Here is a 15,419-nt window from a genome sequence, read left to right as displayed (position 1 = left end):
TGGATGGCATCACTGACTCGATGGACGTGAGTCTGAGTGAACTCCGGGAGTTGGTGACGGACAGCGAGGCCTGGCATGCTGTGATTCATGGGGTCGCAAAGAGTCGGACATGACTGAGCGACTGAACTGAACTTACGTGCTATGTGGTAAAATCTTTTTTTTTTTTTTTTCAAATAATACAGAAACTTTAAAGTAAAAGTCAAGGGAATTCTCTGGCAATCCAGTGACTTGGACTTGGTGCTTTAACTGCCATGCATGCTTGTGCACTAATTCACTTCAGTCGTGTCCAACTCTTTGCAGCCCTATGGACTGTAGCCCAGCAGGCTCCTCTGTTCATTTATGGGATTCTCCAGGCAAGAATACTGGAGTGGGTTGCCATTTCTTTCTCCAGGGGATCTTCTCGACCCAGGGATTGAACATGCATCTGTTATGTCTTCTGCATTGGGAGGTGGGTTCTTTAACACTAGTGCCACCTGGGAAGCCCGTTAACTGCCATGCCTCTAGTCCAGTCCCTGCTTGGGAAACTAAGATCCTGCAAGTCACATAAAAAAAAAAAAAAGTCAAGTGATCACCTCATCTTTTCCTCTCACTTCTATTTGGTAAATAGTGTTAACATTTTGGTGAGTTTATTTCTAGATTATTCTTTCTAACTAGGCATTTCCTGCCATAAGGGATTAGAAACAAACAAACCCGAGTGACATTCATCTGGTGTGGAAAAGCACAGCGTCCCTATGCACCATAACACTTCCATATCTCTGGCAGATAGCAGCTGCCTGATGTACCCCATGTATTCCCAATGATCCAGAAACTAGATGATTATTACCTGCAGCCTTCAGAACTTGGGCAAGCCTGTGTCTATGCTGCATTATTAACTAGTTGAATATCATACCTTCTTAGTTTGGCACTTTGCTTTCTTGCGCTCCTCAGTGTAAATCCCAGATCACCACCAGCATGTTGAATGCCTCAAAGTCCTGCTTCTCAGGTTCTGCCTTAATACAGAGTATTTGGCAGGTCTGAGCAGAGTGGTGACCATAGATCCTAAAAGGAGAAGCACTTTCTCACTGAGTGCTTCTGCCTCCCTCACCACCCTCGGGTGAGTGGAGAGATGGAAGGAAAAGGGAAGCTTGGAGACTGCACTTCCAGGGCCACTTCTATGTGGCCAGGAAACAGCTCCTGAGGCTTCCTCTTGGCTGTCTCCCCTCAGGGATGCTCTAAGATGCTTTTTTCCCCTGTTCCAACCCCCTACCACAGTACCCTTGGCATTTCAGCACTTCTGGTCTCTAAATAATGGACAACTTGCTTCTTGTCTGACAACAACGATGGCTATTGAATATATCAGGCTATTGAATAGTATCAGGCACTCTAATTCACTTTCCTGACAGTACCTCATTTAATCCTTACCACAGCTCTAGGCAACCACTTTATCCTCCATTTTAATTGAGGTACAGGGAGGTCAGATGAATTCTCTAATGTCACACACCTGGTATGATACAGACTGGGGATCTGATGCTCAGCAACCTGGCTTGCACCTCCCATCAGTGGATATTCCAAAGTTCCACAAGTACTAAAACTTGAGCAGTTTTACTAAAAATAACAGTGAATATATGGGCTTCCCAGGTGACTCAATGATAAAGAATCCCCTGCCAAGTAGGAGATGTGGGTTCTATCCCTGGGTTGGGAAGATCCCCAGGAGAAGGCAATGGCAACCCACTCCAGTACTCTCGCCTAGAAAATCCCATGGACGGAGGCGCCTGGTAGGCTGCAGTCCATGGAGTCTCTGAGAATCGGACACAACTGAATGTCTTCACTTTCACTTTTCACTTTCATGCATTGGAGAAGGCAATGGCAACCCACTCCAGTGTTCTTGCCTGGAGAATCCCAGGCACAGGGGAGCCTGGTGGGCTGAGGTCTGTGGGGTTGCAGAGTCAGACATGACTAAAGTGACTTAGCAGCAGCAGCAGCAGCATGAAGAAATAAGCCAGGAGAAAATTTCCAGCCATAGGTTAAAATACATTCCATTGTTCATAATGTTTCATTTGAAGTGATTTTGTCCTTAGGGATACAACATTATCTATAAGAAAGGAAGTCCTGGCCTTTGGAAACAATAACCCTTTTAGGTTATTCAAAATTAGCAACGCGTCTGATTAAAAGTATTACGTGTCACATTTCTTGGGAGCACCTTAGAAATAACACCCAAAAATGATGTCCTTTTCTTTATAGGGGAATGGAATGCAAAAGTAGGAAGTCAAGAAACACCTGGAGTAACAGGCAAATTTGGCCTTGGAATGCGGAATGAAGCAGGACAAAGACTAACAGAGTTTTGCCAAGAAAATGCACTGTTCATAGCAAACATCCTCTTCCAACAACGCAAGAGAAGACTCTGCACATGGACATCACCAGATGGTTAACAACGAAATCTGATTATATTCTTTGCAGCCAAAGATGGAGAAGCTCTATACAGTCAACAAAAACAAGACCAGGAGCTGACTGTGGCTCAGATCAGGAACTCCTTATTGCCAAATTCAGACTTAAATTGAAGAAAGTAGGGAAAACCGCTAGACCATTCAGGTATGACCTAAATCAAATCCCTTATGATTATACAGTGGAAGTGAGAAATAGATTTAAGGGCCTAGATCTGATAGATAGAGTGCCTGATGAACTATGGAATGAGGTTCATGACATTGCACAGGAGACAGAGATCAAGACCATCCCCACGGAAAAGAAACGCAAAAAAGCAAAATAGCTGTGAAAAGAAGAGAGGTGAAAAGCAAAGGAGAAAAGGAAACATATAAGCATCTGAATGCAGAGTTCCAAAGAATAGCAAGAAAAGATAAGAAAGACTTCTTCAGCGATCAATGCAAAGAAATAGAGGGAAACAACAGAATGGGAAAGACTAGAGATCTCTTCAAGAAAATTAGAGATACCAAGGGAACATTTCATGCAAAGATGGGCTCGATAAAGGACAGAAATGGTCTGGACCTAACAGAAGCAGAAGATATGAAGAAGAGGTGGCAAGAATACATGGAAGAATTGTACAAAAAAGATCTTCATGACCCAAATAATCATGATGATGTGATCACTAATCTAGAGCCAGACATCTTGGAATGTGAAGTCAAGTGGGCCTTAGAAAGCATCACTACGAACAAAGCTAGTGGAGGTGATGGAATTCCAGTTGAGCTGTTTCAAATCCTGGAAGATGATGCTGTGAAAGTGCTGCACTCAATATGCCAGCAAATTTGGAAAACTCAGCAGTGGCCACAGGACTGGAAAAGGTCAGTTTTCATTCCAATACCAAAGAAAGGCAATGCAAAAGAATGCTCAAACTACTGCACAATTGCACTCATCTCACATGCTAGTAAAGTAATGCTCAAAATTCTCCAAGCCAGGCTTCAGCAATACATGAACCGTGAATTCCCTGATGTTCAAGCTGGTTTTAGAAAAGGAAGAGGAACCAGCTGGATCATGGAAAAAGCAAGAGAGTTCCAGAAAAACATCTATTTCTGCTTTGACTATGTCAAACCCTTTGACTGTGTGGATCACATTCAACCGTGGAAAATTCTGAGAGAGATGGGAATACCAGACCGCCTGACCTGCCTCTTGAGAAATCTGTATGCAGGTCAGGAAGCAACAGTTAGAACTGGACATGGAACAACAGACTGGTTCCAAATAGGAAAAGGGGTACGTCAAGGCTGTATATTGTCACCCTGCTTATTTAACTTCTATGCAGAGTACATCATGAGAAACGCTGGGCTGGAAGAAACACAAGCTGGAATCAAGATTGCTGGGAGAAATATCAATAACCTCAGATATGCAGATGACACTACCCTTATGGCAGAAAGTGAAGAGGAACAAAAAAGCCTCTTGATGAAAGTGAAAGAGAAGAGTGAAAAAGTTGGCTTAAAGCTCAACATTCAGAAAACGAAGATCATGGCATCCGGTCCCATCACTTCATGGCAAATAGATGGAGAAACAGTGGAAACAGTGTCAGACTTCATTTTTTTGGGCTCCAATATCACTGCAGATGGTGACTGCAGCCATGAAATTAAAAGACGCTTACTCCTTGGAAGAAAAGTTATGACCAACCTAGATAGTATATTCAAAAGCAGAGAGATTACTTTGCTGACTAAGGTTCATCTAGTCAAGACTATGGTTTTTCCTGTGGTCATGTATGGATGTGAGAGTTGGACTGTGAAGAAAGCTGAGTGCCAAAGATTGATATCTTTGAACTGTGGTGTTGGAGAAGACTCTTGAGAGTCCCTTTGACAGCAAGGAGATCCAACCAGTCCATTCTGAAGGAGACCAACCCTGAGATTTCTTTGGGAGGAATGATGCTAAAGCTGAAACTCCAGTACTTTGACCACCTCATGCGAAGAGTTCACTCATTGGAAAAGACTCTGATGCTGGGAGGGATTGGGGGCAGGAGGAGAAGAGGACGACCGAGGATGAGATGGCTGGATGGCATCACTGACTCGATGGACGTGAGTCTGAGGGAACTCCGGGAGTTGGTGATGGACAGGGAGGCCTGGCGTTCTGCAATTCATGGCGTCGCAAAGAGTCGGACACGACTGAGCGACTGAACTGAACTGAACCACCACCTGACAGGTGTTTTCTGGCTGGTTATTTCACTCACTAGTAGTGAAGGGCTACACACTCCATGAATGATTTTTTAATGCAATAATGTAACATTATAATGTCTTTATATAAATATAGAGTACAAGTTACAGTGATATCATGTACACTGTAGTTGGTAATTACACTGAAATTATTATTTTAATTATAGTACATTTATTTCTCTAGTTTAGAAAATAAGTATGGGACTTCCCTGGTGGTCCAGTGGTTAAGAATTTGCCTGCTTAAAAAAATAAAAAATAAAATAAAATAATTAAAAAAAAAAACGAATTTGCCTGCTAATGCGGGGGGTACTAGTTCAATCTCTAGTCCAGGAATATCCCACATGCCTTGGGGCAACAAAGCCTGTATGCTGCAACCACTGAACTCCACGTGCCCTGGAGTCCATGTTCTGCAACAAGAGAAGCCACATCAGTGAGAAGCCTGAGCACCACTGGAACTAGAGAGTGGCCTGCTCACCAAAGCAACAAAGACCCAGCAGAACCAAAACCAAAATAAATTTTAAAACAAAACAAAAAAATACAGTGATGGCAAAGATATTTTTGCCATAATGGAATTGTTGCTGTCAAGAATTAAAGATTTTAAAATTAAAAAAAAAAGCTATTTATTGAAAGGAATGAAGAAATTCCCTACATAATATTTTTTAACATAAATTTATTTATTTTAATTTGAGGTTAATTACTTTACAATATTGTATTGGTTTTGCCATACATCAACACGAATCCGCCACAGGTATACACGTGTTCCCCATCCTGAACCCCCCTCCCTTCTCCCTCCCCATACCACCCCTCAGGGTCATCTCAGTGCACCAGCCCCAAGCATCCAGTAACATGCATCGAACCCAGACTGGCAACTCGTTTCATATATGATATTACACATATTTCAATGCCATTCTCCCAAATCATCCCACCTTCTCCCTCTCCTCTCCCACAGAGTCCAAAAGACTGTTCTATATATCTGTGTCTCTTTTGCTGTCTCGCATATAGGGTTATCATTACTGTCTTTCTAAATTCCATATATATGCTTTAGTATACTGTATTGGTGTTTTTATTTCTGGCTTACTTCACTCTGTATGATAGGCTCCAGTTTCATCGACCTCATTAGAACTGATTCAAATGTATTCTTTTGAATGGCTGAGTAATACTCCATTGTGTATATGTACCACAGCTTTCTTATCCATTCATCTGCTGATGGACATGTAGGTTGCTTCCATGTCCTGGCTATTATAAACAGTGCTGAGATGAATATTGGTGTATATATGTCTCTTTCAATTCTGGTTTCCTTGGTGTGTATGCCCAGCAGTGGGATTGCTGGGACATAAGGCAATTCTATTTCCAGTTTTTTAAGGAATCTCCACACTGGTCTCCATAGTGGCTGTCCTAGTTTGCATTCCCACCAACACTGTAAGAGGGTTCCCTTTTCTCCACACCCTCTCCAGAATTTATTGCTTGTAGACTTTTGGATCTCAGCCATTCTGACTGGCATGAAATGGTACCTCAATGTGGTTTTGATTTGTATTCTCTGTTAATGAGTGATGTTGAGCATCTTTTCATGTGTTTGTTAGCCATCTGTATGTCTTCTTTGGAGAAATGTCTATTTAGTTATTTGGCCCATTTTTTGATTGGGTCATTTATTTTTTTGAAATTGAGCTGCAGGAGTTGCTTGTATATTTTTGAGATTAGTTCTTTGTCAGTTGCTCCATTTGCTATTATTTTCTCCCATTCTGAATATTGACATCTTGTATTTATAGTTCCAGTGGCTCTTGGTTTATACCATTGAGTTTACATATCTTTGTCAAGTGATATATATTGGGTTGGCCAATATGTTCATTCAGGTTTTTCCATTAAAATCTTACAGAATAAAGATCTTAAAACCCAATACATAGTAGAAAACTGATAATTCAATGATGTTATTCTTGGTGATGGGAGGTTACTTTAACCCATGAAACTTGTGATAACACCACATCTTTAATTTCACTGTTCTAGTTTTATTATCAACTAATTAAAGATGACTGATTACTTAGGGAACTCCGAGAGTTGGTGCCTGGTGTGCTGCGATTCATGGGGTTGCAAAGAGTTGGACACGACTCTGAGCGACTGAACTGAACTGAACTGAACTGATTACTTAAAACTAAGAATAATTTATAAAATAAATGATTCATTCACTTAGAAATATATCGGATATCATTTTCATTAAATGACACAGTACCAATTTAATTTGCTACAGTCAAGTGAAGCATTTCTTTTGCCATCTAAATACTTTCTCAAGTCTTAAATGGAAAAAAAAAACCCACTATATGAAACAATTGTCTCTTTCTTTCCCTTTACCACCAAAATTCTTGGCAGAATGTTTTAAACTCATAGGGTCAAATTCCTCATTGCCACATCACTCCCAAGCTCTGCAAATAGACCCCTCCCCAGCACTCTACCAAAGTTGCTCTTTCCACTGTTTCCATGTCACTAAATCTACAGGCTATCATTCAGCCTTTGTTCCTTGACCTCCATAGCATCATTTAACACAGTTGATGACCCTGTCTTGAAACCTGACTCTTGTCTACATAACAAATATCCAGTGTCATGAGGAATTCACTGAGACAGATATGTCTGTTTTCTTCTGTATTACTTTGTGACCCTAAGTGGTGTGTCTACAGGGAGATCAGTCTTTATATCAGAGACACATTCCTGAGGGGGAACTTCTTTACTTCGAAGCCAAATCAAAAATTATGAAAGATTTTCCAGGAAGGAAGAGGGTGGTAATGGGAGAGAGATCCATCTAGCCCCAAAGCTGCCTTCCTGGAGCACACACCATTCTGTTCTGCCATTTCCTCTCCACCCAGAGGGAGCTGAATAACTTGAAGAGCAGAGCACCAGAGGAACAATTTCTTTAATGATGAGTGGTGAGAATTCTTCCCCCTGGGGCTGGAGAAACTGTAAATACCTCCCTAGCAGCCTCACCCTAGTTCAGTGATGCCTGACCAGGAGGAGACCACACGGGTAACTCCCACAGTCATGGCTTTGTGACAGGTTCCATCTCCCTGGGAGAATCTGTCTTCAGCATCCAAGAGACAGAGAAGAAGAGGCTGCACAAGCATTTTGTTGAGCAATCCCAGCCAAGGGGATCATGCTGTGTGAGTGAATGCTCTGTATAAAAAGGAGAATCAAAACAGTGGTGGTTCCCAGAAGGAGGTAACAAAATAGATAACCCAAGATGGTTTCCTGTTAAATTTTTAGAATTTATTTTCCTGGCTGTTTATGTCTTTTTCGATTCCATTACAATTGTTTTCCATCTGCCTCAGCCCCTCTAGAAACTAGTGACTTTCTCAGAATCAAGAATTGCCACTCTCTCAGACGTAATAAGTGTTTTCAATCCACCCGCTAATACCTTTCTTATTGTTCTCTTCTACAGTAGCTCTCAGGCTCCCCTGATAGCTCAGTTGGTAAAGAATCTGCCTGCAATGCAGAAGACCCTGGTTTGATCCTTGGGTCGGGAAGATCCGCTGGAGAAGGGATAGTCTACCTATTCCAGTATTCTTGGGCTTCCCTTGTGGCTTAAAGTGAAGTGAAGTCGCTCAGTCCCGTCCGACTCTGCAACCCCATGGACTGTAGCCCACCCGGCTCCTCCATCCATGGAATTTTCCAGGCAAGAGTACTGGAGTGGGTTGCCAATTCCTTCTCCAGGGAATCTTCCTGACCCAGGGATTGAACCCGGGTCTCCTGCATTGCAGGCAGATGCTTTACCCTCTGAGCCACCAGGGAAGCCCTTGTGGCTTAGCTGGTAAAGAATCCACCTAAATGCGGGAGACCTGGGTTCGATCCCTGGGTTCGATCCTTGGGTTCGATCCTGGGGTTACAAAGATCCCCTGGAGAAGGAAAAGGCTACCCACTCCAGAATTCTGGCCTGGAGAATTCCATGACCGTATAGACCATGGAGTTGTGACTTTCACTCACAGTAGCTCTGAAAGTGGGGCTCCTGGAGGAGCAGAATATCCCCAGGAATATGACAGAAATGCAGATTCTCAGACCCTGCTCAATCATAACGTCAGGAACTCATGGGAAGGGACCCAACAGTCTATTTTAACAAGCCCTCCAGGTGATTCTGATGCAGGCTCTCATTGAAGAATCTCTGCTTCAGCAAGTAACTGCTTCTCTACCTCACCCCCATGGTCACTTGCTTTCTACTAGGTTGTGTATACTCTTTAGGGCTTCCCACATAGCTCAGTGGTAAAGAATCCCAATGTAGGAGACACAGGAGACCTGCATTCAATCCCTGGGTTGGGAAGATCCCCTGGAGAAGGGAATGGTAACCCACTCCAGTATTCTTGCCTGGGAAATCCCATGGGCAGAGGAGTCTGACAGGTTACTGCCCAAGGGGTCTCAAAGAGTCGGACATGACTGAGCGACTAAATAGCAGCAGCAGCATACACTCTTTGGTTTAACAAACATGCATCAAACCCCCTTTCTGTGCCAGGTGTGCCTATATGTCACTGCAATTATGAACAGTCACTCTTTTTCTCTTATCTTTTGTAATGATTATTTGCAAATCCAAGAAAGCTGATGACACGGATTAGTTCAAATTTTACTTAAATTGACCTTCTTTGGTGTCTCAAGTAGGCAATCATATCAGCAACTGATAGTGACCAATTTTGTTTTGATTCCCTAATATTATATCGTTTACTTTTTTATGGTGTTTCTTCTGAATTAATAGAAACAATGTTAAATAGTTATAACAGTTGGCACAATTTCCCCTTCCTGCATTTTATTGGTTAGTTTTGTTTTTTTTAAGTTTTAATGACTCTCAGACTTCCATGGTGGCTCAAACAGTAAAGAATCTGCCTGCAATATAGGAGACCCAGTTTCGATCCCTGGGTCAGGAAGATCCTCTGGAGAAGGGACGGCAACCCACTCCAGTATTCCTGCCTGGAGAATTCCAAGGACAGAGGAGCTTGGTGGGCTATGGTCCATGGGGTCTCAAAGAGTTAGACATGACTGAGTGACTAACACTTTCAGTTTCTTGCACACTCAATTAACATAGTTGTACTTTATCATCTGCGGGCAGTACTCTTCTGTTCTTAGGTGACTGACGTTTTGCTCTGTTCCCTCCCCATCAATGACTTAAATTTTGTTAAATGAAACTTGGTTTGAAACTTATCATTATTTTATGCATTGATCTATTGACATAAATACGTTGTTATCTGACTTACTAATATTAAATATTTTCTGCACTCATCAGATGAATATTAATTCATAATGGGCTATGTTGGATTTTTCAGATTAATTTTTGATGTATTTATTTTAATTGGAGGATAATTACTTTACAATATTGTGGTGGGTTTTATCAGATAACTTCATACTACTCCTTTTTTACCTTGGTGCATCTACAGTCAATGTGAGGTTAACTTGTAGATTTCTCATTTCTGTTACATATAATGATATTTGTTTTCAACATTCATTCAGTTTTCCATATTCTTTGATAACACAGCACTGAGGATACAAAGGTGAGTAATGTGTTATCTGAACTTGTGTGATTTATGATTCAGTAAGAGGAAAAGCTCAATTAATTCCATAAGTAAATGCAAAAACACAACTATGATTTGTTTAATGGAGAAAAATAGAAAGGGTTTTAAAGGCATGGACTAGTGAACTGCAGTTGGTGAGCAGGGAGGATTCATCTGAGAGATGAGGACAGGAGTCACCACAAGATGACTAAAGCAGGGAGGAGGATCTCATCAGAGAGGGCAGGACTTCCACAGGCATGGCTGGGGGAAGAATTCTAGCATTTTTAAGACTCCTAAAGGCAAACATGTTGGGGCTTTGAGAGTGAAAGGCTGGCATGATGCTAAATAAGACTGGGAGGTTGAGAGGAGCAACGTGTACAGGAAAACCTGGAAAGAGTGTTAAAAGAAAGAAAAACTGCAGACCTTCTCCCTTCTGGAGACTGCAAAACCATCTTCCTTCTTGACATTGAGGAGAAGGTCCTGGGATGAAAGCACTTTCCAGAGCAGATGTGTTTGCTTCTGCTTGGGACCTAGGGTACTGTTCATCGGGGACCATTTTAGATTAAGTTCCTCAGGCTGAGGTTTCTAGGAGAGTGTGACTGTGGGCTCCAAAATCTGTGAGTGGTGACTCCAGCTGCAGTGCTCTTTGAAAAGTGAAAGTGTTAGTTGCTCAGTTGTGTCTGACTGTTTGCAACCCCTTGGACTGTAGCCTGACAGGTTCCTCTGTCCATGGAATTCTCCAGGCAAGAATACTGGAGTGGGTTGCCATTCCATTCTCTTCTCTAGGGGATCTTCCCCACTGAGACTGATCCCTAGTCTCCTGCATTGCGGGTAGATTCTTTACCATCTGAGCTACGAGGGAGTCTAACTCTTCTGACAGTCTAACTCTTCTGACAGCATCTCACAAAGGGTTTTCTTCTTGTTTTTCTGCCCTGTACTACTGGGCATAATGTGAAGGGGATACTTTTTAACTTTTGATTTTAACCTCATTTCAGATTTAGAGAAAAGTTAAAAGAACAAATAGTTCTTATGTATATCTTCTATTGGATCTCCCCAATTTTAACACTTGACCATCTTTACTTTTTTTTAATCCACTTTTCCTTCTTCCTTTTGTAAGGGTGTGTGTGTGCCTGTGTCTCTTGGTGAAATTTTTCAGAAGCACTTAAGAGAAAATAGAACTGTACATATGGGATCTCTTTATCTCTAAGTCTTCAAAATTCACTAGAAACAAGGGCATTGCCTCACACAGCCATAGCCCAATTATCAAAATAATGAAATTAACATTTATATACTATTATTAAATTTACAGAACTCATGTCTATGTCGACAGTTGTCCTAATAATTTCATCTGCAGCAAAAGAACATCGAAGATTACATTCAGCTGACATGTCTCTTTAATCTCCTTTAATCCAGAACAATTGCTAGAATTTATTTGAATTTGTTGGCATCTACATTTTTGAAAGGGGCAGGTCAGACATGGTGTAAAATGTCCTTCAACTTGAGTTTGTCTGATGTTCCCTAGTCTTTGTATTTTTTATTTCTGGTTGTGCTGGGGCTTTGTTGCTATGTGCAGGCTTTTCTGTTAGGGTGAGCTGGGGCTACTCTCTAGTTGCAGTGCACGGGCTTCTCCTTGCAGTGGCTTCTCTTGTTGCAGAGCATGGGTTCTAGGATACCCAGGTTTCAGTAGTTGCAGCTCCTGGGCTCTAGAGCACAGGCTCAGTAGTTGTGGTGCTGGAGCTTAGTTGCTCTGCAGCATGTGGGATCTTCCCAGACCAGGAATCAAATCCACGTCTCCTGTATTGGCAGGCGGATTCTTTACCACTGAGCCACAGGGAAGCCCCTAGTCTTTAGACTGAAGTCCTGCACTTTTGGCAGGATCCCAAATGTGCAGGATTTCAATCCCACAGAAGCAACATTATTTGCATCTTGTTGATTTGTCCCCATTGTGAAGATCCATAACCGTCTGACAGGGTTGTTATAAAACAGATCCTTCAGATAAGCGGTCAGGAATGCCAGATTCCATTTTATAGGATTCTATTTTCATTTTGTTGTCATAAAACGGATACTTAATACAAGAAATTAGGATAAGATATAAGATAAAAACAGGTTTTTACTTTTGAGTGAACAAAGCTCCAATGCTTAGACAAAATGGCACACTTCATAAACATTAAAACTTGAGTGAAAGGCATGGTCAATATTTCTAATATGTGGAGGATGCCAGTTTGCTGCTAATTCCTGCTGCTCTTGTCTCTTCCTTCATAGATATATCAGCTACATGGAAGCAGGAAACAGAACAGGAGTTTCAGAGTTTATCCTCCTTGGGTTCTCTGAGGACCCAGAACTGCAGCCTCTCATATTTGGGCTGTTCCTGTCCATGTACTTGGTCACTGTGCTTGGCAACCTGCTCATCGTCTTGGCCATCATTTTCGACTCCCACCTCCACACCCCCATGTACTTCTTCCTCTCAAACCTGTCCTTGGTTGACATCTGTTTCAGCACCAGCATAGTCCCCAAGATGCTACTGAGCATCCACACAGAGAACAAAGCCATCTCCTACATGGACTGCCTCACTCAGGTGTATTTTTCCATGCTTTTTCCGATCCTGGACACTCTGCTCCTGACTGCCATGGCCTATGACCGGTTTGTGGCCATCTGTCACCCCCTGCACTACACGGTCATCATGAACCCACACCTCTGTGGTTGGCTGGTTTTTATTACCTGGCTCATTGGTGTCCTGACATCCCTCCTTCACATTTGTCTGATGAAGCACCTGACCTTCTGTAGAGATCTTGAAATTCCACATTTCTTCTGTGAACTGACACACATTCTTGAATTGGCCTGCTCTGATACCTTCCTGAACTGGACTTTGATATATTTTATGACTGGTGTGCTGGGTGTTTTCCCCCTCATTGGGATTCTTTTCTCCTACTCACGAATTGCTTTATCCATAAGGAAGATGTCCTCATCTGGGGGAAAGCAAAAAGCATTTTCCACCTGTGGGTCTCACCTCTCAGTTGTTTCTTTATTTTATGGGACAGGGGTGGGGGTCCATTTCACTTCTGCAGTGACTCACTCCCCCCAGAAAGTCTCAGTGGCCTCTGTGATGTACAGCGTGGTGACCCCCATGTTGAACCCCTTCATCTACAGCCTGAGGAACAAGGATGTGAAGGGAACCCTCAGAAGGCTCCTCAACAGAACAACCTCTTGTCTGTGATAATTCCGATGGCTTCAAGACTAACAGGTTCTGCGGGTTGTTGTTGTTCAGTCGTTAAGTCCCATCCGACTCTGCAGCCTCATGAACTGCAGCACACCAGACTTCCCTGTCCTCCACTATCTCCCAGAGTTTGCTCAAACTCATGTTCATTGAGTCGGTGATGACGTTCTTACTCTTGGAACTTCCCTGGTGGACCAGTGGTTAAGAATCCACCTTGCAATGCAGGGGACATGGGTTTAATTCCTGGCCCAGGAACTAAAATCACACATGCCATGGGGCAACTAAGCCCACGCATCATAACTACTTTCAAGCCCAGATGCCCTTGAGCCTGTGCTCCAAAACAAAAGAATCCTGAGCACTGCAACTAGAGAGTAGCCTCCGCTTGCTGCAACTAGAGAAAAGCTCACATGCAGCAAAAAAGACCCAGCACAGCCAGCAAAAAAGGAAAGAATTACTCTTGCATGTCTCAAATCATCTTGTTTTTTTTTCACCCAATCCTGTAAGATTTGTGATTTTCTTTTTCCTCTCCTAGTTTTTATTTATTTATTTATTTTTGGTGGTGTCTCATGGCCTGCAGGATCTTAGTTTCCTGACCAGGGATTGAACCTGAGCCATGGCAGTGAAAGTGCTGAGTCCCAACCACTGGACCACCAGGGAATTCCCTCTTCTAGGTTTTAAACCACATTCAAACAACTTCCTAGTAATTTCTGCCCCATCTGCTATCCAAAAAATTATGTCTTTGGTCTTCTTACTTCCACACTGGTGAGTTCAAAACTTCGATTTGAAATTTACTATAGCTTTGTTATCTCCAATGTTGGCATAGCATGTTTAAACTCCTGATTGTTCACTTTATTTCTATGTGTTTGATTGTGGATTTGTGTTGTGTATATGTTTGTACCACCATCAGTGTTTTTTAAATTGGATAAAGTATGATTGAATACATATGAAAATATAATTGATGTTTGAGTGCTTATTTTACGGTAAGCCTATGCTAACTGCTCTCTGTTATCTCATGTAATCTTCCCAATAGGAATGAATCTATTCCCATTTTAAAGGTGAGACAGTTGATATTCTAACAGCCAACAAAACACATACACACACACACACACACACACACACACACACAATGGGATATACACAAACACCAAACAGTTGTACCAACTAGATGACATTCAAGACACAGACACTGCAATACAACCGTTTCAATATTATGAAAGTGAAATGGAATCTCAACAAGAAAATAAAGTTGTGTGTGTGTATGTGTGTGTGTGTTGTTGTTGTTCAGTTACTCAGTCATGTCCGAGTCCTTGTGACCCCATGGACTGCAGCATGCCAGGCTTCCCTGTCCTTCACTGTCTCCCAGAATTTGCTCATTGACTCCATTGAGTCAATGATACCATCCAACTATCCCATTCTCTGTCGCCCCTTTCTCCTCCTGCCTTCAATCTTTCCCAGCATCGAGGTCTTTTCCAATGAACTGGCTCTGCATCTGGTGGCCGAAGTATTGACGTTTCAGCATCAGTCCTTCCAATGAATATCTATGGCATGTATGTTACACATTTTCTTTGTCCATTCATATGTTTATGGACAGTTGTGTTCCTTCCATCTTTTGGCTACTCTGAATAATGCTGCTATGAACATGGGTTTACCACCTACAGAAGTTTTAAAACTTTTTTTTAAAAAACAGATATACATTTATAACTTTTGTCAGCTATAAAATGACTAGGATTCTTGCTCACAAAATAAACAAGAACATTTTCGCATCCATGATAAACTCAATTTTAGTCAACTGAACAACAACTCTTCCTATGCTCTCTGCCTGTGATCACAGCAATTCCTCTTTAGTTGATGCATCAGGCGCCATCCACTGCTCCCCACTGTGGTCTCCCAGGAACCCCCAAAGGTAAAGCAGAGTGAGCAGGCAATCTCTTCCTGGAGTTTCCAGGAAGTGAAATGTCTAGTTGACACAGGGAGAATACCATTCAGTATTGCCCTGTGCTGGGAGTCAGACGGCATGATTTAAACTTGGCTTCACACCTTTCTACTTCATGACTGGTACAAATTACATAAAAATTCTTAGCT

The 15,419-nt window shown here is 42.1% G+C and overlaps 1 protein-coding gene across 1 annotated transcript; it reads left to right on the top strand.

Annotated features, from left to right (window-relative positions):
* The first annotated feature begins 5,308 nt into the window (after positions 1 to 5,308).
* Positions 5,309 to 13,337, top strand: LOC138440896 (olfactory receptor 7D2). The gene is made up of 2 exons (XM_069590973.1): positions 5,309 to 5,330; positions 12,373 to 13,337. Exon 2 carries the CDS (start codon positions 12,399 to 12,401, stop codon positions 13,335 to 13,337), a length of 939 nt encoding a protein of 312 aa, XP_069447074.1. The 5' UTR covers positions 5,309 to 5,330; positions 12,373 to 12,398.
* The last annotated feature ends 2,082 nt before the right edge of the window (positions 13,338 to 15,419 follow it).

This window comes from Ovis canadensis, chromosome 5 (genome assembly GCF_042477335.2).
Source record: "Ovis canadensis isolate MfBH-ARS-UI-01 breed Bighorn chromosome 5, ARS-UI_OviCan_v2, whole genome shotgun sequence".
Classification (NCBI taxonomy): Eukaryota; Metazoa; Chordata; class Mammalia; order Artiodactyla; family Bovidae; genus Ovis; species Ovis canadensis.
The sequence above is the reverse complement of the archived record's forward strand: the minus strand, read 5'-3'. Positions and strand labels throughout refer to the sequence as shown.

Coding starts and splice junctions, on each gene's coding strand:
- LOC138440896 (XM_069590973.1), top strand. CDS start 12,399: ATGGAAGCAGGAAACAGAACAGGAGTTTCAGAGTTTATCCTCCTTGGG.